Genomic DNA, 26,251 nt, shown 5'->3' on the forward strand with positions numbered 1-26,251 from the left:
CGCTCGTTGCGGCGTTGCGCAGGAGAGAAACTTAAGGAGGCTTAAAGCACGCAGTGTTATACCAGTGTTTGCTACTGGAAGATGGCGTTCACTGCTAGTGGGATAGTTAAAGACAGAAGACTCTGATTGGACAGAGAGATCCGCAGTCCGCTTTTAGTTAATGTGCAAGCTGCGAATTTTAATTGTTTGACAATGCACAGGAGAAACCTCCCACCGGCACTACTTTGAAGGTCAAGGTCCAGTGCCTACATATACAAGGTGGCCAGTGAGTGGTTGTGCGGTGCGAGCAGTTGATTTTTTCAATGAAGAAACTCGCTAGCAGACGCTGCCTGCATCGGCATTCCAAAGCAAGAGAGAGGAGCGTTGGAAAGGGGGGAGGGGACCCCCGTACACAATGGGGGTGTTAAACTTTGCTGGGAGGGATGCCTAGATGACAGAAAGGGGGAGCAAGTGCAAGCAGGTGGTAAGAGAGAAGTGGAGAGAGTAACGTGCAGAGAGGGAAAGAGGAGAGTCACGCATTCTTAGTGTGAGTGCGGACGCTGCCGACGCCGCGGGGTGTAGGCCTGAGCTAGAGATGCTTTGCATTAAAAAAAAAAAAAGCTATTCCTTCCCTTGACCAACTACATAACATGCATGTATAACTGTTTTTCAAGTTTTATGGGCACTATTACTTCACAAAACACTTCACTAAAATTCAGAACTTATCCTTTCTTTAACCACTACAACAGAAATAGCAATCAGACCAAAAGCTGCGGCAAGATGTTTCTTTTGAAATTGAAGGCTAAAAGAAAAGAACGACAACATTGATGCTTTAGGCAGAACACAGGTATACAAGGTCTATGAGAAAAGCTAATATGTCAGGCCTGAATAGAGTTAACGAATCTCGTGCAGCAGTTGTAAACGCACTTTTAGGATTCAGTGCATTCAGTGGCACGTCGATTTGGTGGGCCGCGATTCATGACCAAGATTTCCTATATGGATGGAAATTCAGACATAACTGTAGTGTTCATGCTTATCTACACCAACCATAGAGACAGAAAGAAGCTAAAAAAGCTAGTGTATGCAAAGACCTAAGACAGAGCCAATGGACTCAACACAGCAGGCGGAGGCGCAGATTGTGTATGATACCACATCGGGAAATGAAGTCCACCACAAATTTCTCTTTGCACAGTTGAAGTGTCCCTCTGTACTGCTTTCATCTGGTCTTTTCATGGAAGAAATTTTACAAAAGGACTGCTGAGCCCCGCCGCGGTGGTCTAGTGGCTAAGGTACTCTGCTGCTGACCCGCAGATCGCGGGATCAAATCTCGGCTGCGGCAACTGCATTTCCCATGGAGGCGGAAATGTTGTAGGCCCGTGTGCTCAGAATTGGGTGCACGTTAAAGAACCCCAGGTGGTCGAAAATTTCGGAGCCCTCCACTACGGCGTCTCTCATAATCATGGTGGTTTAAGGACGTTGAACCCTACATATCGTAACAAAAGGACTGCAGCTTAGTGCCCTCACGAGACAAAGGGACATGTAAGATGCTTCACGGGTCAATAGGACACACACGTCCCACATTTTTTTTAAATGTTCATATTTCGGTGAAAATTGGCTCCGCCGCGGTGGTCTAGAGGCTAAGGTACTCGGCTGCTGACCCGCAGATCGCGGGATTAAATCCCGGCTGTGGGGGCTGCATTTTTGATTCCGACGAAAAATGATCTAGGCTCCATGGGCTCAGATTTGGGTGCACATTAAAAAAAAAAACCCCAGATGGTCGAAATTTTCGGAGCCCTCCACTACACTGTCTCTCATATATGGTGGTTTCGAGATGTTAAACCCCACTTATGAAAATTGCTTCATACTATTTCTACGCACGATATTTAGATATTCTGCAGGCATAATTTTCGTTATGTGGTGCAAAATAATAAACCCATAAAAAGGTCAAGAGTTCTGTGTTGGTGAGTGGGCGACATCTTAAAGTGTGCGGGGCGAGACGATGCTGACTGGATCAAGAGGGGCTTTTCTCCTGCCATGTTTCTACTTAATGCCACTTCATGCAGATAATATTGTAAGTTTGTGAGTTATAAATATTTCAATGCAAAATTTAACTGTCATGTAGGTTTTTCATTAGAATTTATCTTGCTGTTACTTACAAACTCTATGTAATTTTTTTCTTAGAGATTCATCTGAAGAATTAAGTTCAGCAACAAAAAGCACACATTTTTGGGATGAAAAAAATCTACTCTCAAAGGGTTAATAAGGCCAAGTTGGCTATGTTGGTACCATACTACCTTTTCTTTTGGGCAGTGGATAGTGCAGCCTGTTTCATGTGCGGCATTTTGTATTTTTTCTACAGTGCAGTGTCGAGAAAAATCTTTGGAGTTTATAATGAAAATATAGTAACACTCTGGATTGGCGAGCACGTAGGAGGGCTCCAAGCCATTTAAAAATGACACCAAAGACCGTGCCTCCTATTAGATGCACTGTCTCCTCTCCATCAGTCTTTCTGTGTGTATTCATAAAAAAAAACAAAAACCGTGCAATGGAACTTCGATCATGCGACCTCCTGTTTCGCGACAACCCACATTTTACGATGCACCGGTTTGGTCCCGGCAAAATCCCCATGGAAGTAATGCATTAAAAACCTTGGTCCTAAGGTGTAGTTTTACGCCAACACCACATCTTACGATGACTTTGTCTCCGTCCGAAAGAAAAATCGCCTTTACTTGAATCAAGCGTTGTCCCAATATTCCCGAGCGCAAAATATGAACTTGCTTTCCCCTAGATTGACGATTGGAGAAGTAGAGTATGAAATAGGATGTCTTCTCGGAATGGAAAATTTATTCTCTTGGAAGTTCATGCGCTTCTATATAGCCTCGATCGTGTGCGTATGTATCCGGGGTCGTTACGTAGTCAAGCTCTATCCACACAGTGGCTTTAGCCGGCCAAAGAGTTGATATTTTTGTGTTTGGTCCGTGGAAAGTTTTCCTGGTCAACATACAGCTGAGCTCGTGCCTTTCTTGCACTTGCAGTCATAGGCTTGCGCACGCGTAAGGGCGCAACTCTGCTGTTTTCACCCTGCAAAATTACTTGACGTTAACGTTCATAACAGTGCGACATCACTAGCTGCACTTCCAGCCAACAAATGGCAATGCGCACAGCTTAGTCGTGCACGAAGGCATTCTATGCTAAATAGTAGTTTATTGCCATCATGTGATAGCGATGTGCCGATGACACTGCGACTGACTCTTCTGACGGGAGGTTGTTGGCAACGCAGTTTGGTTTTGTTTGCAGGTAATGTTCGGGCTCTGTTTGTCGGTTGGACTTGATTTTTTTTTTTTTTTCGAGTTGAGAATAACTCACTTGCACGGCCTCCAACAAAGTAATGCTTCCACAGTTGCCACTGGGAAGAACAATTGCATCCACCTTTTTTGCAGAGACACAAAGTCGTGCCGTGGGCTTATTCAGGCAGTTCGTATCCGTGTTTGGACAAGGCTGAGTGTCACTGCCTATAATCTTAGTTTTTCGATTATACGACTGTTTTGCGTGGTCCCCTGAAAGTCGCATGATCGTGGTTCTACTGTAATTAGATCAATTGAAAATGTTCACTTCTTTCTGGAATTTTCAATTTTTCAATTGAAAATTTGTAATGTAGTCATTGCTGTTCATTAGAAGCACATTCTGTGCTTGTTTTTACACATAAAGTTGTGCTTTATGTGCCTTTTTCTCAAAATATTTTCTGACTGATCGTGCTGGAATTTTATCAGATTGTAGCTAAATTTTTTCCAAATAGTCTGAATGCAAAACTTCACAATTGTTTAATTTTTATTAAGTAAAAAATTAATAGGAAAGTCTTTTTCATGGTCTGTGACAAGTGAGGACAGTATTTCTTCAGATAGACGTTGCAGCCTCTTATCACAGGTAGGGGTTAGTACCAATCAACAAGCGTGCCAAGTTTTATAGTCAGACTTTTTCGTCTCTGGGAAAAGGTACATTTAATTTTGTGCGTTAGTCTAAATCTCGTCCCACAACCAGAAACAGGTGGAAGAAGCTATAGGGTTGAAATTGCATAGACTGAAGGCAACAAGCTCTCTTATTGAGTACACAAAATTTCGCGACGAAATGTGCAACAGTTTGTAATATATAAAGCTGAAACCAGGATAAGCTGTTCGTCCTATCACACTCCGTTAACAGGAACATATTTTCCCAGTCCTGTTCAGGTTACATTTGATCTATAGTCAGACCCGTTTACAACAAAGTCTAAAGTGCTGCCAAAAATGCTCGCATATCAGTAGTTTTCTGTAATAGAATACCCTGAAGATGTTCTCTAAGCAACCAAGTTTTTTTTTTTGCTCAAATTCATTAAAAAGTGTCGGCAACCCTTCCTGTGACACGTTAAACCTTTTCACATGGTGAAGTGAAGCCTGCTGCGTGCACATGAGTGAAATAAATGTAATTTTCTATGAATCGGCACTGTTTCGTTAAAGTGTGGTGAAGTCTCTAGCTAGTTGCATGCCGCACACCAACTATGCTTGCCCTGTCACTGCCATTGGGGAGGGGGGGGGGGTGTGCCTGTTTGGGCATCCTTCATGCCTGCTTCACCCCAAACCATGCACAGCTGCAATAAGCAGCCTATTCATTTGACGTGGTGAAGACTAGCATTTTGCGAGTAATGTGCAAGATGCATCTGATGCTTTTCAGTTGTCACCTAATAAAACATTCATTGAACGCTTGCTCTCAGTGCATCAATGTTTCCCACTGTTCACGCCGCTAAGCAGCAGCGAACACGTGCACTTCAAAGTGATCTTGCATGATGCGGTGGCAAATTTGCGAGCGGTGGCATGGCGCACTTGTACCACTGTCAATCCAAACGCACAACTAAGGACATAGCTGCAGATTACTGTAGTCAGTTTACAGGCAAGGTCGTTATGGCACATTCATTGCCTGCCGCCACCTCACCTTTTATATTTTTTTATCCTTATCCGCGAAGGCATTGCTACTTTTCCGTGGAAGTCGTAATCGTTGATCGACCCCTCTCTGCATTCACTGAAAAGGCGTAAGACTTAGCAGCACATTGTGGCGTCGACGAGTTGAGAGAGCTCGGTGAATTTTTATGCGAAGAAAAGATTATTGATGTTAGCCCCGTCGTGGTTGTGTAGTGGCCAAGGTACTCTGCTACTGACCCGCAGGTCGCGGGATCGAATCCCGGCTGCCGCGGCTGCATTTTTGCTGGAGGCGAAAGTGCTGTAGGCCCGTTTGCTCAGATTTGGATGCACGGTAAGGAACCCCAGGGGGTTGAAATGTTCAGAGCCCTCCACTAGTGTTTCTCGTAATCAGATGGTAGTTTTGGGACGTTAGACCCTACATATCAAGAATATTGATGTTATGTGACTGTTATTGGTTTTTGCATTTATGCATTTATTCTCCAGCCCCGATACCAAAAAGAACAGGGAAGGAGTGAGGCTCGCGATTGCTATATGGGACGAGAGGCAAGGGATTCAAGCTTGCTTCTTAGCCTCATGCTTTGGTGACTCATAGCGAACCAATTTGAAAAATCACCGTGGTAGAACAATTTTCATTGAGCACGCAAGAATTGGTGTCTTAACTGCAACTTGTTGTGTCATCAGAGAGGGACGCTTGAAAAGTAAATTGCAAACAAAACAAAAGCCGCATTCACATCACATTTTTTACCCGAAGGCGCTGACGCAGATGGGTTACAATGTCAAAGAAAACACGCTTTCATTGACACAACACACTTTGTTATTTTTATAAGCCATTTCATTCTGTAATGAAACTATTAAAAAATGAATAATAGAAAAAATATAACTGATACGACATTCTGAATTCTTAATTACGATTGTGCAAAGAGGACTGTTTAGGTACTTATTTTCGAATGTGAGGTTTAGCATTGAAAGCTTGACCTAGGAGCTTTAACTGCAGTTCACTTCGCCGTGATGATAGTAATTTCCATCCTGCTTTATTTTTCCTATTGTTACAGCTGTCATTTTTATGTAATGGCTTAGGACAAACCTTGAAGCCCTGTTCTGTATTTTCTCATGTTTGTCACTTAGAGACATATGACAAGGGATCTCATACGGAACATGCGTATTCAAGCATATGGTGAATGTATGCTAAATACACTGCTGATTGTAAACATGCCGGCACCTGTCTCGGGCTTTTCTGTGTAAAGTAGAAAGATTTGGCGACTTTCGCCACCACTTAGTACCGATCAAGCTACCCACGGCTGCCCGAAAAAAACCTGTTGTTCCTTTCCCACCGCAACACCCAGGTCTTCAGGGCGGTTTTTCAGTTCCTTGAGGGCACTGGACAGCTGTCTGTAGAAGGCCGTCGCCGTGTCCTCGGCTATAGATGTCATTTTTATTTTCTTATCCATCCTTAATTCTCTCTTCTCCTTCTCCTGCAGACGCTGAGACGTGCTTCCACTTAGGGCTGCAGAAATAGCGTCTTTTGAACTCCTCATGCACCTCCTCCTCCAATCGCTCGCAGCATGTCAGCTTTGTCTTCGTTGAACATTATAGTGTTTGGAAATATCAATGTTGCCTTTTTTACATGAATAACGGTTTCACACCACGCTCGAAAACGAAATTTGGGCTTAAATAGCGCTCATATAGGCAATGATTTGGAAAATAGGCATTTATAGGCTTATTATAGGCATTTAGGCATTAACACTCAAAATAGGTATTTATTGGCACTATAAAAACATCACAAAAGCCCTTCTTAACCTCTGATTCATGCTCCTATATGAAAATGGCTCAATAGGAATGCAAGGAACAAAATAGGCATTTGCCTATAATCCGGTCTCTTTTGATAAACCTATGCCAACTAGAAATTACTATGCAATACTGCTCCCAGAGGGTCTTTTTTGTCTGATTTGCACCATAGCTGTGCCACAAAGTGGTTTTGGAACCGAAAGTAATGTTGACAGCACGCATATCAGTGGATATTACGTGATGGTTGCCATTTTGTACACGTGCGCTGCTGCATTTACGTGCAGTTGCGCAGGTGCGAAAGCACAAAATCGACAGATCAATTATTCCCACTTACGTGCAATTGCGGCATTGCCTTTTCTGGTAACCACACTGACAAAGAACAAAGGCTATGTGGCGACCACCAAAAAGCGCACCAGTATGACATCACCGATAAAAACCTTACGTGTGTGGCTTAGGTCGCTTTAAGCCTTCTGCGTGCCTTTAATAGCTGGCGACTACCTGAGCGTGCAGGGGTGCCAATCGCTGTCGCCTCGATCATTGTAAGGGACCGTGTTTAGCATGCACCGCTCTGCAGAAAGGAAAGTAGCTCGCTGTCGAAGAGTTGATGTTGTGGATTGCAGACATTGAGACAGCAACCATTGTGATGTTATAACCCTTACTGCACACTTTCATAGGGCGACAACCTAAATGCGCCGTAGTCCGCTGTGAGGACTGCTAGAGCATCGCTTGCATAAAGCTCGCACTATCTCGTTAACGTGATAGCTTTCTCGCCGCATGTGTGTGCGAGAAAGCTATCACGTACTTGGCACGGTGTGTACGCCAAGTAGGTGTGTGCAACCAGCCAGTAGACGATCAGCTCCCTGCGGCCTTACCGTGTCTCAAAAAAAGCTGGGTCTGCTTTCGCCAAGTATTAGATCATGACACACATATATCGCGGCCAGCCGCTTATGTCCGTTGCCAGTTGCTGCCGTCGGCTGTGTAGCCCGAGCTCTGCAGTAGTTCTGAAATGCTCCTTGATGTGGCCAGCTCACCCCATCGGACGGCCGTGCGAAAGTGCCAATTATTTCTAAAATTTGGCTAAGAGAAAGAAATGGCTTTGTGGTGGGCGCTTTTGACAATATTTGCTGTCACTGTATTCCTTTTTTAGCGGCGATGGCGTACGTGAAGAGATGTAAATTGGTTTTTAGTGGTTAATGCATGCTACGTTTAGTGCACAGTTAGCCACGTTTTCAACGTATATGCATGCATAACGAGGTTTTACTGCAAAAAGCTTTGAATGTGTGTTTCGGAGGGGATGCATAGGCGTGTTTGTGATTGCGGGTGGGAGCAAAGGTTTGTCGCACCGCCCCCACCCTAACTGTCAATGTATGGGGATGGCTTTGCACACTCCCCCCCCCTCCCCCCCCCCCGTCTTGCCCCGCTGTCTCCCTATGCAGATGCCTATGGGAATTAGTGTGCGCGCGCGCTGCTAGAACTTCATCCTGCAGGTAGCATATTTATTGGTGCAATATTCCTTCAGTGTTTTATGTCACCACTTCTGTATATGATCCTGCTTCTGTTTATTTTTGGTGTATATTTTGTGGGCTTGCTGCTTCTGTATAAATGATTATGTAAACTGAGGGAAGATTAAACTAAATTAAGGCTAATAAGCTTGTCGTGAGTGCTTGTCCTTTCTGTCCTGTGTTCTGTGCGCTCTGTTTTATGAACTAGAAAACAAAATTGATGTAGGAAAAAAAAAAAAAGACATGGAACATATCGAACTTGTGTTGTCTTGTGTCATTCTTTCTTTATTGTTTTTGTTTTCTTGTAAGCCACATAAAGTTCATACTATGTACAACCATCCGGCCCCTACTCTGGCTTTACGATAGTATGTTGTAAATTGAAAGAAAATGTTTAACGAATTTTTCATGAAAGCTCTTTTTATTGTCGAAATAAAGTAACACTCCAAGAACTAAAATTAATACGTTATGGGACTATTTGTTTTTCTGCATTAGTGCAGTTGTGCAGAGGTGGTTGACATGTACATCAACAGGAAGAGCTTGGGCACTTCTAAATCTCTGTATAAAATGTAGGCAAAGCGAATAGCCATCATACATTTCATGGAAATGCTCTTAACAGGGGAATAGTGACGAACAACATGCGAATTTCGGCTCTAGTCAAGAGAGGTATTATGCTGAGAGGTCCAACAATTTGATTTATATGTGGGGTTGAACATCTCAAAACCACCATATGATTATGAGATACGCCGTAGTGGAGGGCTCTGGAAATTTTCACCGCCTGGTGTTCTTTAAAGGGCCACTCACCAGGCCCCATACCGAATTTTAGTTAGACAGTGGAAGTTGTTTGGTGTCTGATAAGGAACGTTTTGCCACAAAAATTTTTCGAATCCGTTCATTACGAGCGGAGAAAACAGGTTTTTTGAAGCGGCGGGAAACGAGGGTGAGAGGAGGCGATCTCGAAGCCCTTGCCGCTCCTCCGCGTAGCCTTCGCAAACCAAATCTCTTCCCCAAACTCTCCGGCATCCGACCAAGAGGTGACGTTCGCATGACGTGCCCGAACAAGCCCAGCCCCCATGCACGCGAGCGGCGTTGCTTTGTTGACCAGCGTTATTTTGTGGTCTTCTGCCTGTTAATGCGGGATGGTTAAGAAATGCTGGCTTAGACGCGGTAGAGTAGATGAGCACAATGAGTGCGCGAACGCATAGGAGCGAACTTGGCCGTGATCAGAAACGATTCTACCCCCAGTGGTACAGTTGGAACACGGTCCCCGTACCCTGAAGAAAAAAAGAAGACAAATAGACGAGCAAATAAAAAAAAATCGAAATGTAACGACCTAATTAACGTGTTTGTCAAAATAAAACTTGAAAAAAAAAGCGTCTATGAGCGAAAAAAAACGGCTGTTCCATCAATTAGCGATACCTCTCAAATTGCCACGCTCCTTGGAGGTCACGTGTACAACGCCGGGGGCTCGATCGCCATCACCACCATCAAAGAAAAAGAAAACCCATTTTGCGAGCGGTGTATGGGTCTTGTAGTTGTGTATTCAGCATTGGTTCCAGCATGGGGCAGTACGCAAGCTACACGGCTGGATTTAAACTGAAGGCAGTGCAGCACGGGCTACAGCACGGCAACCGGGCTCCAAGCAGGCATTTCGGTGTTGTAGAAACCAGTATTGGGTACTGAAGGGATCAAGAAGAAAAACTTAAGGCGGCGAAGAAGACTCGACGGGCTTTCTGCGGTGCCAAGGCCGGCAGGTGTCCGAACGTCGAAAAGCAACTGGTCCGGCATATACGGGAGCTACGGCAAGACAGGTATGCTGTGTCATTGGATATTGTGTAGACTGAGGCGTGCAGAATAGCCTGAGCGCAGCGCATCGAAGCAAAGGAGTTCAAAGCCAGCTCTGGATGGACAACTCTTTTTATGCGGTGCCATGACCTCGCACTGCGAAGGCGAACCACCCTGTGCCAGCGCTTGCCCGCAGCATATTAGGACAAAGTGGTGGACTTTCACTGTTTCTTTAGAAAGCTCCGACAGTAGAAAGACTTCATTTTGTCCCAGATTGGCAATGCTAATGGACCCTCCTTTGCTTTGATATGCCGCGGAACACTACAATGGATGAGAAAGGTAAAGTGTCATTGTCTGAACGTCTGGCATTGAGAAACAATGCACCGTAATGCTGGCAGTGACAGCGGATAGATGCAAGCTACCGTCTTACGTTGTTTTTAAACGCAAGACGCTGCCAAAGGCAAATTTCCCTCAAGGCATCTACGTCAGTCCAAGAAAAAGGCTGGATGAGCGCGGAACTCATGGTGGATTGGGTGAAAATAGTCTGTGGTCGGCGGCCGGGTGGTCTCTTGTTCCCGTCCATGTTGTCCTGGACAGTTTTCGTGGGCACCGAGCAGGCCGCGTACGAGTTGAGCTAAAGGAGCTGCGCACAGATCTGGCTGCGATTCCGGGCGACCTCGCATCGATACTGCAGCCTTTGTACCTGTCCTTGAATAAGCCTTTCAAGGACAATGTTTGAAGGCTGTACACCACCTGGATGGCCGGAGGACGACATTAGCTGACTCCAGGTGGAAAGATTAAGAGACCGCCTGTGGAAATGCTGTGCGCTTGGATCGTGGAAGTTTGGCAGGCGATCTCCGACGAAGTCGCCAGGAAAAGCTTCAAGAAGACAGGTATCTCAAACGCACTGGATGCGAGTGAGAATGACATGTTGTGGGGTGCGGATGATTCGGGCACTGAAAAGGAATCCCTGCTCGGGGAGGATGAATGTGTGCTTTCAGACTGCGACTCCGAATAGAGAAAAGGAGGAACACCTATGACTTTTGTTTAAGTAAATTTTTAGTATATGTGCAGTTGATGGCTCGAGCTTGTTCATTAAAAGGGATGTAGGCATGTTTCTTTATGCTGAATTAATTGGTAAACGATAGTCGCCTTTTACTTGACAAATGTGCAGATTTAAAGTGCAAGAATCGAGTCTAAAAATTTTTCGAAAATTTTACCCCGCGTAATTGGTGCATGCATAACTTCGAGCTGGATTTTCTGAAAAAAAAAAGTGCGCCTATTATGTCAGTAAATATGGTATTCAAGGGCTGACGGGGTAATGCTAAAACATCGAGTGCAAGTTGTCAAAGCAAAAGTATAAAAATTCGCCTGGAGCTTTTAGTCACCGTCATTTAACTACGTATATTGCCTTGGCATTAACTTAACGAGAATGTATTCTATGACTGTTACTGTTAAACACAATGTGCGCTACGCGCTTTTATTTCAAAGAGGAGGTCAAATGAAGCATTGGCGTTTACCTCAAACAAGATGACGTGTATCGGTATTTACAGCCGCACAAGAACTAAAATTCACGAAGTCAATCTCGTATCACTTATCCATTCATCGCTTTGAGTCATAGTTGCCATAGTTACAGCAAATAGCGAAGAAACCTGGCAGCAAAAGTTTCGTAAAAGAGGGAAATGGCAAATGACCTTATAAAATTTGATTTGCGCCACCGTGTCGTTTTTTGAAATCGATAAAGGATTCTTCTATTTTAGACTTCACTTTAATTGTGGCATCGTTTGTTTTAGTACCACTAGTACCACGATAGGTACCAAAACGTCTCCTCCGAGATATGTACATGGCTTCTTTGTGTACTCCGAGATAAGCGTGGTAGGCTGTGCGATATAAACAGATATATTGCAAAGCTGGCGCTGAACTCCGTGCCCTCACAAGTTTTCTTACCGAGCTTTTGTTTCTTTATCTTAATCAATCAATGAAGGATTGCAAGATAATGGTTCTATACGGAAAATTATTGTCCTTGTTTGGGAACTACTTTTTTTGTAGCGCGGAGGCATGGAAAATAAGGGCGATGCGGCCTTGTGGGCGGAGCTTTATATTTATTGTTAAGTTGCCACCGACTATAGGCGCGAACTAGCGGCAGGCGAGTGACTATCCAGCTTTCTCGATGTACATACAGAGTTGAGGCAAATGCGTTTTGCAAATGACAAAGAGAAAGAACAATTGAGAAACATTTGCTATGGGCACTTTAGAAACATTTGCTATGGGCACGATTGAAATGCAGAGTTCTTAGCAGTTGTCCTGTTCCTTTATCTGTAGTTCATGTGCTTGTTCGTTAGTAATATGGAAGGATTCAGTCAGCACCAACTAGCTCAGCTCGATGCATTACTGGGAAATAGTTTTAGGGGCAAAGCTTCTTATGGCGTGGCTTGTGTGTCCCCGTTGTGGGTAACCGCCCCTTGTTAAATCTTGAAGCGGCCATAGAGGGCGTTACTTGTAGGAAAGGATTGACATTAACGTCACACGCACGAAAGGAAAGAGAGGGACGATCACGTGTTCTTTGGCGGCGCAGTACGCCAGGGGGCACTCTATAGTACAACAATAGCGCCGGTTTGGCACGCGTGCATTCAGGCACACGGCGACGGAGAATGGGGCAAGGCTGCTGGGAGGCGGGCGCACTGGGAGGCGGGCGCACTGGGAGGCGGGCGCACTGGGAGGCGGCGGTGGCTAGCACTCCCGACGTGTAGGCGCGCGAGGCAGAAGCATGCTGCGAAGAGGCGCGAGGACCCTGCAGTATATTGGAAGGCCGAAGCGGCGTGGCAGCAGCGTGCAGACTCGGCTTCGCCCTACTCTCGATCATTCATCCCTTGGATATGCTGTCATTTTTTTAGACAATAAAGCAACCATAATGATTTCAATGAAATGATTATGCCATGAATTGCCATGCATTACTACTTTCTAATTTAAACTGCCCTCTAGTCAATAATTATGAGGTAAATAACATTTTTACTACTTAGGACTCTGTCATTTCAGCTGCAGCAAAGTTTTGCCTGTACAACAATCTCGTGTGCGAAAATGGCAAGAACCTTACTGTCATACAATTTTTACAAAAATCTGTATCATCTAGAAAAAAAAAGCTTGTAGTTCATGTTGGCAAACTAAAGGTGGTTCGCTGGACCATGTGCAATTTCGATATCGGGAATCCCACATTTTGGGGATAAAAATGTCTGACCCACATTTCGATCAAAGCGAGAAGGTCCTTTCGTAGGGCTGTACTGTGGTCTGACAAGCACTGGAAATAACATGCAAGATGCCACACTGATTCAGCCTGAATGGCTGCAACCCATACAGAAAGTATAGTAGTACATCAGGTATGCTCATGCCATGCTTCACTTGCCCCCCCCCCCCCCCCTCTATATCTTTGAATGAGGAACAGCTACCACAATTTAAACCTGATAGCATTGAAGAGCTTGTTTTGCAGAACTTCTAATGTGGGCGTTGGCAATAGCTGTAGTGGCATCATGAATATGCGGTCGATGCTTGAGGACTTCTTCAAAGTGCTTGGTGCAAAATACCAAGCAATCAATGTGAAGTCTCGTTCAAGTTGAAGTGTCCTTGACAATTTTTGGTCATGCACGCCGGTGACAGTCGTGTCGCGGATTAATTCATCCTTTAAGTCACAGTCACACCGCTCGGCTAAAGTGTGCAGAGCTGCAATGAAGTCTGTCATTGGTTAATTTTTTGTCTTGGATGAGGAAATTCGAAGAGTGCTCTTTGATAGAATATTTTCTCTTGATGACGAAGTGACTGTCAAAAGGCTCAATTATTTGGCATACTTCTTCGCGTTGATGCCGTGAGGACGTCTTCAACTTTGTCACCCATGACGTAGAGCAGTTCAGAATCGCTCCCATTTTCACTACCAAGCACTCCATTCCTCTGCAATAAAGCTGAAGGCTTGAGGCAGTTACTTGAATGCACTGGTCATTTTGAGTTGCTTTCTGTCATGGCTAAAGTTTTTGACGAACGATTACTTGGCGATATGCGGTATCGCTGTTCAAATCTCTGACGCCATGCTCTATAATGATGCACTGTAGAATTGAATAATAAAACTAGTTTATGTCAAAAGCTCTTGGGCTAAATGACTGAGCAACGCCCTATATGCGTCGTACCACGATGTGATTCGAGCGGTTTATGCTGCCAAGTAGATCTCCGCTTCCTGGCTACTTAAAACCCTTGCAGCATGTGCCACCCGACATCCGAGCTCCTGAGCGTCCTTCTTTCCACATATCATCCGGTGCATAAAACCGTAGGGCAGCTGTGAGGCTATCCGCTGTTTGTGTCGGGCTTCAGAGATGGCACTTGTAAGCACACCCAAGCAATGAGGTGACTCCCGACACTTCAAAATAGCGCTGTTGAGTGCACAGGAGAGCCAGGATGCCTTGAAGCCATGGCTAGGTAGCACGATCCATTCTGTTGCAGTGGTTAAACTACTGAAATGAGCTTTTATTAATTCTTAAATTTTACCTAAGATCAGTCCTGAGACTAGACGGCTTCGCCAGAGCCTGCCAGTCTCTAGCAACATTGTGCGTTCACCAGAAAACCTCCCTGGAAACTTCCGGTTTGGCTTGTTCTTGCGTGGTTTTTGCCTGGTTCTTGCCGCGACTGCTTGTGCTCTGATGTTTCATGCGGAAAAAATTATTCTGATAAAGTGCTGGCAACTCGAGCACAGTTGTGCCAAGCCAGGATGCAGCCTAAATGCCCTAATTAATTTTATATGCTAGTCAAAACGTTCTGTTTTCCGACTGATGACGATAGAAAGAGCACCTGCATTGTAGTGATCACGCGAGAAAGCTGGATTCCCACTAAGAGCGCGTAGGTTTGTTCGGCACTTCATCAAAGTCAATGTAAAGCTCAGCGTAGACTGATGGCACAGAGGCGATACTCGGACGTTGGACTAGTTGAAGGCGCCCGTTTTTCGGGAACACATCATGCAGTCACTGTTGTGTTCCACTCGTGGCACATAAGTCATGTACTGATGCCTGAATTTTGCAGCAAAACGTGAAAGCTAACTCTGGCAATCCATCAAAAAGGTGTTTCTTTTATAGTTTGAGCGATATGTGCATTGTTCGAAACAACACGGGACGCTAAGTACCCGCGCTCAACATGAATCGCCGCACAATGTACGTCGTGGTGTGCACGTTTCGTTGTTGTTGCATTTGATTTTTTTTAAGCGACACCGGCTGGTGGGCTCTCATCTGTGCGAGCAAATGACTCATCGCCTGTCTTTCTGCCACTAATGAACATCGCCGCATTCTTGATAATGTATCTTTTGGGTGTGAACATGGACTGTAAATTTAGGTATGTTCAACTTGAAAGTTTGATTCATGAATAGCTTACTCATGAGTAAACCATAATAGTTCGCGTGGCCCTGCAGCCGCAGTTGACGTCATCACGTCAGTACATTTTATAATTTCTCAATCACATGGATACTTCATATCACGAGTGTTTCTGATTGCCGCTGATCTCTTTAAAAAGTGCACGGTGTGACACAGGTACAGAAGTAAGTGTCTTATCCGGAGGTTGTATGCTTAGATGAAAACACAAATATGTTCGGGGTTCAACAGGAGCAAGGTTTCCACTGGATTTCTAGTCGAAAAGATGAATTGGAACAACTTCACAATGAATCAAGCGACTCTTCTGCATGTCGACGATGTGGGTGTGCTTTGAAGACGCGGACTGAGAAAAGACAGGTGTGTGCTGTCAATTCCCGGTCCGCGTCTTCAAAGCGCATCCACATTGTTGTCATGCAGAATGAACTGGCAAAGTTAAGTTCGTTGACAAACTTCTCCTGTGGTTAATGCATTTTCTATTTGTATAGGTGCGACCACTATCAGAGTCAACACGGAGCAGGGGGCTGCGCCCATCGGAACGCCATGACGGATATTTTGTGCGGCGCCCATCAGCCACGCAAGCAGCGAGCCCCTTCATGTAGCAGCTAGACGTTGATGCAAACACATCCTAAGGAATGCACCAGAAATAACAGAGCAGCAAACTGAATCACACCACGAAAACACCGCGGGAACCATAAAAAAAGCATTGTTGGAAGTGCCGCACCGGAAGTCTGCTGGTGTAGGCCATTCGGCGCCAGAAATAACAAAACAGCAAACTGAAACACACCACGAAAACACCGCGGGAACCATTGAAAAAGCATTGTTCGAAGTGCCGCACCGGAAATCTGCTGAGGTAGGCTGTTCGGCGCGACGAACCAGTTTGTTTACAAACATCGAAACAGTCTATAAATGTTTGGAAATATAGAACTGCTGATGAGCCCATAAAGTAAGTGGACGAGGCCTGTGCTTGCTGTTCAGACATATCTTTCTTTTCACCACTTCATATGAACTGCAGGCTTGTGATCTTTATTCAAACATATGCAAATATAGAAAAATAAGATTTTATTTAAGCAAACACCTTCACTGCCTGATCAAGCACAAAGATTGACTGTTGGCGTCAGCATGAGTAATGCAAAAAATGATCACCATCATATGGTGCCATTGTTGTTTATCACTGAATCAGATGAGGTGCAGGAAGTTCGCAAATGCTCTTGAATGCTGTGTTCGGTTCAGAAAGCTTTTGTAGGGATGGGTGGGGAAGATCAAAATACATTGACTGAGAAGGAATTACTTCAGTCTCTTTTGGTGTATGCATGCTAGCTTCCTGCGTGCATCTACATTGTCATTTTAGACCTAACATTGATGAACACAGGCTAGGGAAAGCCTCACATGTCAACATACATTTGTTGCCATGACGGCACATTAGGAAACCGCATATACAGTGGAACCAGATTTATCTTGCAAGAAACTTTGTGAACCTGTGTTTAAGCTATAATGCTGACTCCAAATTTAGTACGAGAACAGGTCTGCAAAAAAAAAAAAAAAAAGAATGTCTTTTCAAGCAAGAGAAAAAAAAAGTGTTTGCATTCAGTTTATCAATGACAGCTTGGTTGTCAAGTCAGTAGCATTGAAGTTGGTCTGAAACTGTCGTAGCTCTAAAGAACTGCCATGACTCTCATTTCTTTTGTTTCAACTGATGGGCTTAGCACAAGACTCTTTTTGACTGGAGACTCTTTTTACCCGTATGCAAATGATGGGTCATGTTTGGAATGTTTGGTCTGATGCCATGATGCTTAAAGGGGCCCCGCAGCACATTTTTCAAATAACCATAGAATGGCTTCATTAAAGGAGTTTCTGCCTCATGAATCGAGCACCACTCGATGTTTTAGAGTCCTTCAATTATGAGCGTAGTTATAGATTTGTTGCAAGTTGCAATTACTTTCTCTTCTCTCGCCCTGATGAAGGCGCTGAAAGCTAAGCAGGGAGGAATGTCATGGGGAAAAGTTTTTCGCGCATGCATCACGAGTTTCCTCGAACCGTGCGACGTACTTTAGTGTGTTCGAAAGCTCGCGTGCGGGCATGTGGCAGTCTCCCGTGGCAGTTATGATACCCGCGCAGTTCACGATGATCAAATCAGCCAGTAGCTGTAAAATCAGGTATCATTTGTAAAAAGATGCGGAAACAATTTATAGTTGACTGAGAATCGTGAATTCCAGGTTGCATGCGGCGCTGCAATATTTGGTTCCTCGACAACCGATTGTGGCATTTTCTGACAGGGCTGAAAAAGTGTTGCAGCCCCCTTTATATAGTGTGAAGAGGAACTGTGTTCCTGTACTGGTGTTTGTCATGTTGAAACGTCTGTCTTTGTGCCTTTATCATTTGCTGAAGTGCAAGAGCATATTCAAGCTCGAAGTGTTCTGGATCCTGTTAAATGTGCTTTGGCCTTTAATAAGAACTGGCTTCACATAATTACTTGTGGACTTTGTGGGCAGGGAAAATGCGTGGGGTCATTTTGAAAGTGTGAGCGATAAGAGACAGGTGATGCATTGTAGTTCGTTCATATCTGCCGCCTCTTCCTTTGGCACATGCAGCTGGACAGGTTCAAGGAGCCGCCTGCATTTGGTCCCATGTGCGACCTGCTTTGGTCGGATCCACTTGAAGACTTCGGCAATGAGAAGAATGCGGAGCATTTTAGTCACAATAGCGTCCGCGGATGCTCATATTTCTATAGGTGGGCACTTTTCTTTTGGCTGCAGCTTTGGTTTTTTGGAATACATTGAAACGAGATTATATTGAACTATTTTGAAAAACAAAATGCTTGAACGTCGGTGCTTAGGAAACATTTGTGCCTGTATCGAACAGAAATGGCTGTGACATGCGATACATCAAGCCCCAAGTAGTTTGCTCTTTTCTCGAAATGGGACGTACCTGCATGCGATTAGAAAGTACCACTTACTGTCACATGCTGCCACTTCCTCGTAGTGGGGTCACTGATCACCTCTCCACGATCCCTGTAATGGTTTTCTTGAAACTCTGCCAACCGGCAAGCCTGGAGGAAAGTCGCTGGTGCACCCCACGAACACGGCCGATATTGGGGCCCAAGGAGACTAGAAGTGCCGGACGTGATTAAAGTTGTTCAGGCACTATTTGCACATTTGTCACAGTTTCTTGCGTATAACCTGTCCCTTGTATACACCACCCAGCTACAAACTGCCGAAAAAATGAAAAAAAAAAAAAAAAGGAAAAAGTTTCTGCGCATTGCCACTGAAGTTCGCTTCTCTGCATTAGGTGAAATGATGTTATAAAGCAAACTTGCTCATGGAAATTCATACTGAAAATGTGGTAAACTATTTGTAAGTTTTGTATTTACTTGTACAATACATTGAGCTAATTTCAGTTTTTCATGTTTTTTAACTCTCCAGAATTCAATATAAGCTGGTTTTCATGCTGATGAACGTTTAAGACAGTCTTAGCTGTGTGTCTTGGAAAGAAGGGCATATAATTGTGTGAATTGGTGTGTACCACAAAGGCAGGAAAACGGTAGATGAGGAGGGAAAAAAAACATGTCGTGCTGCATGCTTACTGGAAGGTAAAAAAAGATGATTATGGGAGCTCTTACACCAAGCAATCTACTGGTCAGGGTATAAGCGAAGCATTTTGTCGCATGAGCTTTCGTCCTGCACCTGAAGCTACACAGTGGCAGGGGTAGAAGAGAGCCAGCATGGGCTGATAGCACCTCTGCAGTCGTAGCATGTTCAGTAAGGAGAGATCACCAACCTTGAGTAAGTGAGGAAGAACAGTGTGCGGATCGATAAATGTGCCAAGCTGAGATAATTGTTGTTACTAAGGGTGTTTGCAAATCATACAATGTCCTGGCCCAGTTCTTTGGCTGCACAATGTTTAGTCACAGCTGTCCCCCCCCCCTCCTGGCAAGAGTGGAGCAGTCAGTGATTGTTAATCAAAAAGGCCCCTTCTGCACTCCAGTGGAATTTGAAATGTGTGCATGAGGCTTCAAAATTGAAGGATTTCCAGGCAGGGAATTGGATGGGATGTGCGGTCATATGATCAGTTTTCGTGTTCTCCGATTAAGTTCCTGAAATATGTTCGCATTGTGTTTGCCCATATTTTGGATGGTGTTGCGAAAAAGACAGCTGAGTAATGTTATTTAAGCTGTCAAGTGAATCTATTGGGAATTGATTTGTTACTTGTTTGGAATTCATTGGAATGTAAGCTATTTGGTCAAGAAACAGTAGGATTGGGCGTGTTGGTATAACAATATAACGAGTGCTTAACAGTGCAAACAGCAGGAGGGGATAGAAGAGACGAGACAGTGCTGAACTGCCAACATTTTATTTCTTGCGGTAGTCTTCGTTTTGTACAGTCACCAGTGGCACCAGTCATGTGAAAACACAATAATAATGCATACATTCGTCACACCGCCAAACAAAGGAACAACTTTTCCTTATTGGCGAGTACGACAGAAGGGGTGCTAACACAAGTATTTTTTTAATGAACATATCGTTTCTGCCTTTTATAATCTCGCGTGTGGTGCGATCCCTGTATGTTGTAACAATAGTACATTTTGAAAACATTGGCCTGCAGCCACACGTGCTGCAGTGAACAGGCAGCCATTGACGTTGTACATATGTTCCTTCAGCCTCTCATTTATACAACGACCTGTTTGGCCGACGTAATATCTTCCGCACGATAACAGCAGCTGATACACCACATTACAGATACAATCTCTTACATTTATTTGCGTGTTTTGTAGTGCAACCGAGTGTGGGTCTGGATTGGAGGAACGAACAGTTTGCACAGGCAACTCAATTTTTGAGGGGCCATAAAGACCACCTTCACATTAACTCGCTGTGCCACTTTTTTAAAGGGACCGACAGGCGACTTTTTTTTCGATCCAGTTTTTTCTTGCGCGACAGAAAGCTTATCCTTCGTAATGATGGTAGCTGCAGTTATTAATCCCACGAACTTGTAGTCATTTTATAAGCAGTATTTTTTTATCTGAAAGGCTCTGAACACGGTAGTGCCTTTTCATATGACAACTCTGAGCATTGATAGCGATGCCGGTAGCCTTTCTGGTAGCTTATGCATGCTGTCGTTTCTCTTACTTTCCAGGATTTCCTGGAACTATGCTTAGCCATGTTTATTCTGCGCTTTACAACTATCTTTGAAAATAACAAGCTGTTACAATGAGATGGTGTGGCTCTATAGAGCTTCCCTGCATTTGTACCGCGTTGCCAAGCCAAGTAATCGAAAACAGAACTGCGCTTTCACGCAAAGGCAGTGACACTTTAATGCGTACTACTAACGCAAGCTTATACGCATACTTTTATAAAATATTATCTTTTGCTATAAAGCAGTGGTTCTCAAATGGGGGTTCGCGAAGCCACTTATGTGATCCTCGAAATCCTCAATCGCTTTTTTTACATTGTTCACTGCTATAACGAATCAAACAATATTTCAGCACTAATCAATGCATTGTGGACCATGTTCATTAACGCATGGTCATGTGACACGGTATTCATGATAGTTTGTTTTTGCCATCAGAGATGCCAGAAGTCATTTTTCGAGATTTTTCAATGAAGAAATAAAAATAAAAATGTACTTCTTACGAGAACAACAGGGTTGGTTTGAATCAATATAAGGGACAATGTTTCCGTCCGTGCAGTCATCCCATTTCATGTTCTGGGCTATTGTCGGTCCCTTTAAATTTAGAATGCACGGAGTGAAATGGCAAAACAGGCTTATTTCCACGCGATTGATACATCCAGCAAGTGTGGCCATTATTTAGGAATAGCATAAGGTCAAGGAACCTGATTTCACAATTCTCGGAAAGTTCACGGGTAAACTCAAAATGTTTGAAACCATGTCGCATCATCAGGTCTAAAACGGCAAGAGAATCAGTCTTATACGATATAACATCGATGTCCATAAAAAATTTAAAAAATAATCTACGGAGTAACATACGTACAACATGGATCATTATAAACAAGGATGGTTGTCCGTTCAGTGCAGCACGTGTGGTTGCAGGCTAATGTTTTCAGAATGTACTATTGTTGCATCATGCAAAGATTGCACCACACGCGATATTATAGAGGCAGAAAGGTTATGTTCATTAAAAGATGCTTTTGTTAGTACCCCTTTTGCTGCACTCATCAATTAGAAAAAGTTTTTCTTTTGCTTGGGGGTGTGATGTACATACGCTTTAACATTGTTTCGTGCATGACTGGTGCAACTGGTCACTGTATAAAAGCGAAAACTATCACAAGAAATTCTTGGCAATTCATTCAGCGCTGTCTCGTCTTTTCTATCCCCTCCTGTCGTTTGTGCTGCTAACCACGCTTTATCTTGTTCAAGTTCTTTTGATTTTCCTGCGTTCAGTTGCTGTTGCACAAAGCTTCCAGATTTATTTTTTGGTGTTCAATGTGTGCACACATAACATGCTGATTGCAGTGCCATACAAGTTTAATCTCCAGTGTTCATTAAAACTACGAATATACAATTATCCTGGTAGTTTGTATGTATTCTTATTTTGTTGCATCCAGGAAAGGTTGTTGACCCTCTATTGCATGGCACCCCAATTTTTATTGAGACCCATTTGATAATGTGACAGTGCCTTTGTGATTCCCATAATTGTATGCACTTAATATATTGCAGTAGTGCTGCCATCTTTGGAGCAGTATTAAAAAAAAATGCACGTGAAATGGATTTTGCACTGCATGTGAAAAGGCTGACACGCGAGGCGGAAATGTTGTAGGCCTGTGTGCTCAGAATTGGGTGCACGTTAAAGAACCCCAGGTGGTCAAAATTTCCGGAAAGCCTTCCACTACGGCGTCTCTCCTAATCATATGGTAGTTTTGGGACATTACACTCCACATATCAATCAAGGCTGACACACAAACAACCGTTGATATTCATTCTTGCAGCCTTTCTGTCGCTGCAGAAACATGAAAAAATTATTTTGGCAACTCTGTTGTGCAGGAAATAAGTGGAAATCGAAGGGCTCGTTTTCATTTATTTATTTCACGATATTGAAAGCCAGCATGGCCGAGGCAGGAGTGTGCTTACAGAATAAAGAACAGTACAGAAATAATTGATAACATTACTAGCACCACTAAGTAATACATCAGTTTTGCTAAAAAGTGATTTTTAAACAAAGAAATGAAAGACCACACCAATACAATACTCTCATAAGTTATTCAAGTGTCTCAGCGATTCAATATTGAACATGTCTGATGTTGTTCAACGGCCTCATCGAAATTGCCTGCGTGGCAAACAAACTTGGGCAAACTATTCTAATCTGAAACACTGGGTGGAAAAAATGTGTTGAACGGCATGTTTGCGAGTATTGCGCGTGGTTCTGGCTGTATTCGCTGTCAAATGTGAGAATGCCGACACGGAGCTTACAGTTTGAAGTATTATACAATATTGTGTTTTTCTTTGTTAACACAATATGAATGAGAACAATGATGATGCCAAATAATCTTAAGGGTAGGTACTTAAATAGTAACTCTAATTTAAGTGTGAAGAAAGACTCTGCTCTACCCTGCTGTCTCTGCTTGCAACAAATTATATTTCCTTCACATTTGCATAAGAGTTACTACTAATCATCATCATCAGCCTGGCTACGTTCACTGCAGGACAAAGGCCTCTCCCATGTTCCGTCAGTAAACTCGGTCCTGTGCTTGCTGCTGCCAGTTTATACCCATAAACTTCTTAATCTCATCTGCCCACCTAATTTTTTGTCTCCCCCTAACTTGCTTGCCTTCGCTGGGAATCTAGTCAGTTACCCTTAATGACCAGCTGTTGTCCTGTCTACACGCTACATGCCAGGCCCATGTCCATTTCCTCTTCTTAATTTCTACTAGGATATTCTTAACTGCAGTTTGTTCCCTGATCCACTCTGCTCTCTTTTTGTCTCCTAATGTTACACCTGTCATTTTCCTTTTCATCGCTCGCTAGTAAAATCCCCGAGACTTTCTTTGGCATCATTGTCAAGTAGCTCTTCTTAACTCTGTTTAGCAGCACTTAAATCATGGTCGCAGGTTTTCAGATGCACCGTGAAAGTCTTAGGGGCCAGCAACAGTAACTGGCATTTTTCGTTATGAGAGGTCGGACCAATTGAAGTTGATATTTAGCGTTCTAGATTTTCTTGGAAACAGACGCTCCCAACTGCTGAACGGTAGTTGGCTATTTGGGCAGAAAATTGTAGCAACGTGGTACCGTGACAGGCAAACATGTAAGCGGCTGTCGTGCATGTAGGGGGGGGGGTCACAGAGTTGTGCCTGAATGCGGGAAGCAATTGCATTGTTTTATTCCACACAAGACCCTAAGAAGACAGCTGAGATGCAGTTTTTCAACGACAGCAGCAGTGTTACACGCCAAACTGCATATTGTGATTTATTTGGCGCAAACCTCTATCTTCGGTAATAGTCACATTATGTCTCAAAATGTTTGCACATGTCCTTGTTTGTCTATCTAATGACAAGTTGAACAGATTTTTCACAAGACTTTTTCACAATTCATCAATAGAGGTTTAAAATGTGATGGTTATGTGACATTGCATGGCTTGTAGGTAGCTTGTACACACATAATTGTGAAACCCATGTGATTTACAACATGTAACAACAGCTGGGAATCAAACGGAAGGTGCAGGTCTAGTCTGCTTGTGTAGAAGGTAGTGTAGACGAGGGATGGCACAAACAAAGTGTAAAGTTTAATTTGTGTCGCGTGGCTTTACTGCTTTCCTTGAGCCAAGACTTCGAACTGGAAATATAGGAATATTGAATGCCAGGAGAAGGCTGGCATGTCATAACAGATTGGGGCAGATGTGTTCTTTGACTTTTTGCAGCTATGCAGCATGTTGCGAGTTTCTCCAGCAGAACAACCTCCTCTCTATAATTCGGGCTCATGAAGCTCAGGACGCTGGGTGAGTAACATGCTGCTTGCTAAAGTGATTTGCACAGTGGGTATCCTAAAAAATGTACGACAATTCAAACCTACTTTGGATGTCTCACATGGGTGTGTTTAGTGGTAGTATGATTTAGTGCAATGAATTGATATAGTGAAAAAAGGACTTGTGCAATGGCAAAATAGTGTATTCTGTTTTTCATGGGTCATGCTGTCCGAGGTTAAGCAGAATGAGTCTGAGGTTAAGCAGAATATTTTATCGCGTCTCCCGGATTGGCCGGGAAACTCCCGGATTTGGACTGTTTATTTCATTTGTACGGTTGTCATGAAAATCTCCTGGAAATCAAAATTTTTGTGCGTGATCCGGCCTCCTTGACAAAAAAGCAGCTCATCCGCTCCAGACTTTTCGAACCTACCCCATTTTATTATGAATAAGAGGCGTTCATCTAAACGTACAGTAGAATCTCTCTGATGCGAAACAGCGGCAGATACGAATTTGTGGTATTCCTCAGTGAAATTCCACTGTCTATTCGGCCTAAATTTGAATGTTCCGAACAGATGTCTTAATCGCGGCGAGGGATACGAACTTTAGTACGTAAATTGTCGAACGAAGGCCGAGAGCAACGTACTCGAATTTTCGGAAGTATGCATGCGACCGGGCGCACGCACTGTCTTTTACAGTGTGCGTGATTGTCATTGCCACAACTGCTGTCGACGAAACCGTGGTCGATTTTGACGCGATCAGGTATGGCGACGACGTAGCTGTCCCCAAAGTCCCGAAAGTGTGCGTGTGTCCAACACTAAACCAGTCAAAGCAACACTGCTTTCCGCAAACCCTGCAGACAAAACCGCGGCAGATGCGATCGTGTACGGCATAAAATGACTTTGTTTTGAAGGTGTGTGTGCAGTCAAGCGCACGGGGATTGAAAAAGGAACTAGCATTTGCCGCAACCGCCGCGCTCAACATCGCGGTTGTGGCGGCACGATAGCGATCTACGAGCTCCGAGGGCACGCAGCGGTAGACTAATGGTAGTAAATACGTAAAAAAAAAAGTTAGTTTCGCTGCAAGGGCAAAGCAATGAATGCGACAGCAACAACTTCGAATGTCACACTGAGAACAGCAAGCAGATAGAAACGCGCAGCGCGGTGCTCACACACAAATAACACACGAAAACAATACACACAAGACGAAAGTGAACTAACAACGTTTACCGCTCGACCTGTAACGTGCTGTTTAAACAACAAAAAAAGCGATGCTCGATACATAATCACAGGTACCGATGAGTACAAACTAACAAGTATCGCAGTTATACCTTGCTGTGTATGAAAAACGCGCTTTTTCGCAAACGGGGCCTGTACGTAGACCAAAAATACCTTTGTGGGCCTCTGCAACTAACGCAATCTCAGTGAAAGTTGAAGGCACACGATTCTCCTCACCGAAAAATAAGTGGAGGCGCAAATCCCCCCCCCTATCCGCAGGGCAAAGCACACGTCAGAGGCAAGCGCGTGTCGGCGCATTGCGACGAGCTGGGCACCGAGCGCTGGCGGCTTTTCCCTGGAGTATGTAATTATTTGAGCGTATCTATCTTCAGTTGATCCTATCTATCGTCAGTTGATCGTGCATTATTTGGAATAATACTTTCAGCCTATATTTATTTTTACGTAGTTCAACAAGATCTAGGTTGCATCTCCGTAACATCAGTGTGACTGATTCCTTCCTTTAGTATGTTGAACAAATAAAACACGCCACTAGTGTCTGTATTCTTTCTAGCTTCTTCTTAAAGGGCCACTCACCAGGTTTGACAATTTTGAGCTGATAAGCGCAATGCGTAGACGAGAGGTTCATGATCACGTCGGCCAAAATTTGCAACGCTACGCGCCGCGGAAATGGGTCAAATTTCAAGATGAAAGCTGCTCGCCCTCCCCTTTACCTGCG

The 26,251-nt window shown here is 43.9% G+C and overlaps 1 protein-coding gene across 4 annotated transcripts in view; it reads left to right on the forward strand.

The window, feature by feature from the left end:
* LOC119160794 (serine/threonine-protein phosphatase 2B catalytic subunit 2) overlaps positions 1-26,251 on the forward strand; it is a 124,580-nt gene that overhangs the window by 43,216 nt on the left and 55,113 nt on the right. For all 4 annotated transcript variants that reach the window (XM_037413031.2, XM_037413032.2, XM_037413033.2 and 1 more), the window contains exons 5-6: positions 17,982-18,121; positions 24,257-24,334. In XM_037413031.2, the coding sequence (XP_037268928.1) occupies positions 17,982-18,121; positions 24,257-24,334 (218 nt within the window). The remainder of the gene's footprint in view (positions 1-17,981; positions 18,122-24,256; positions 24,335-26,251) is intronic.

Source organism: Rhipicephalus microplus, chromosome X, assembly GCF_043290135.1.
Source record: "Rhipicephalus microplus isolate Deutch F79 chromosome X, USDA_Rmic, whole genome shotgun sequence".
In the NCBI taxonomy this organism is placed as follows: Eukaryota; Metazoa; Arthropoda; class Arachnida; order Ixodida; family Ixodidae; genus Rhipicephalus; species Rhipicephalus microplus.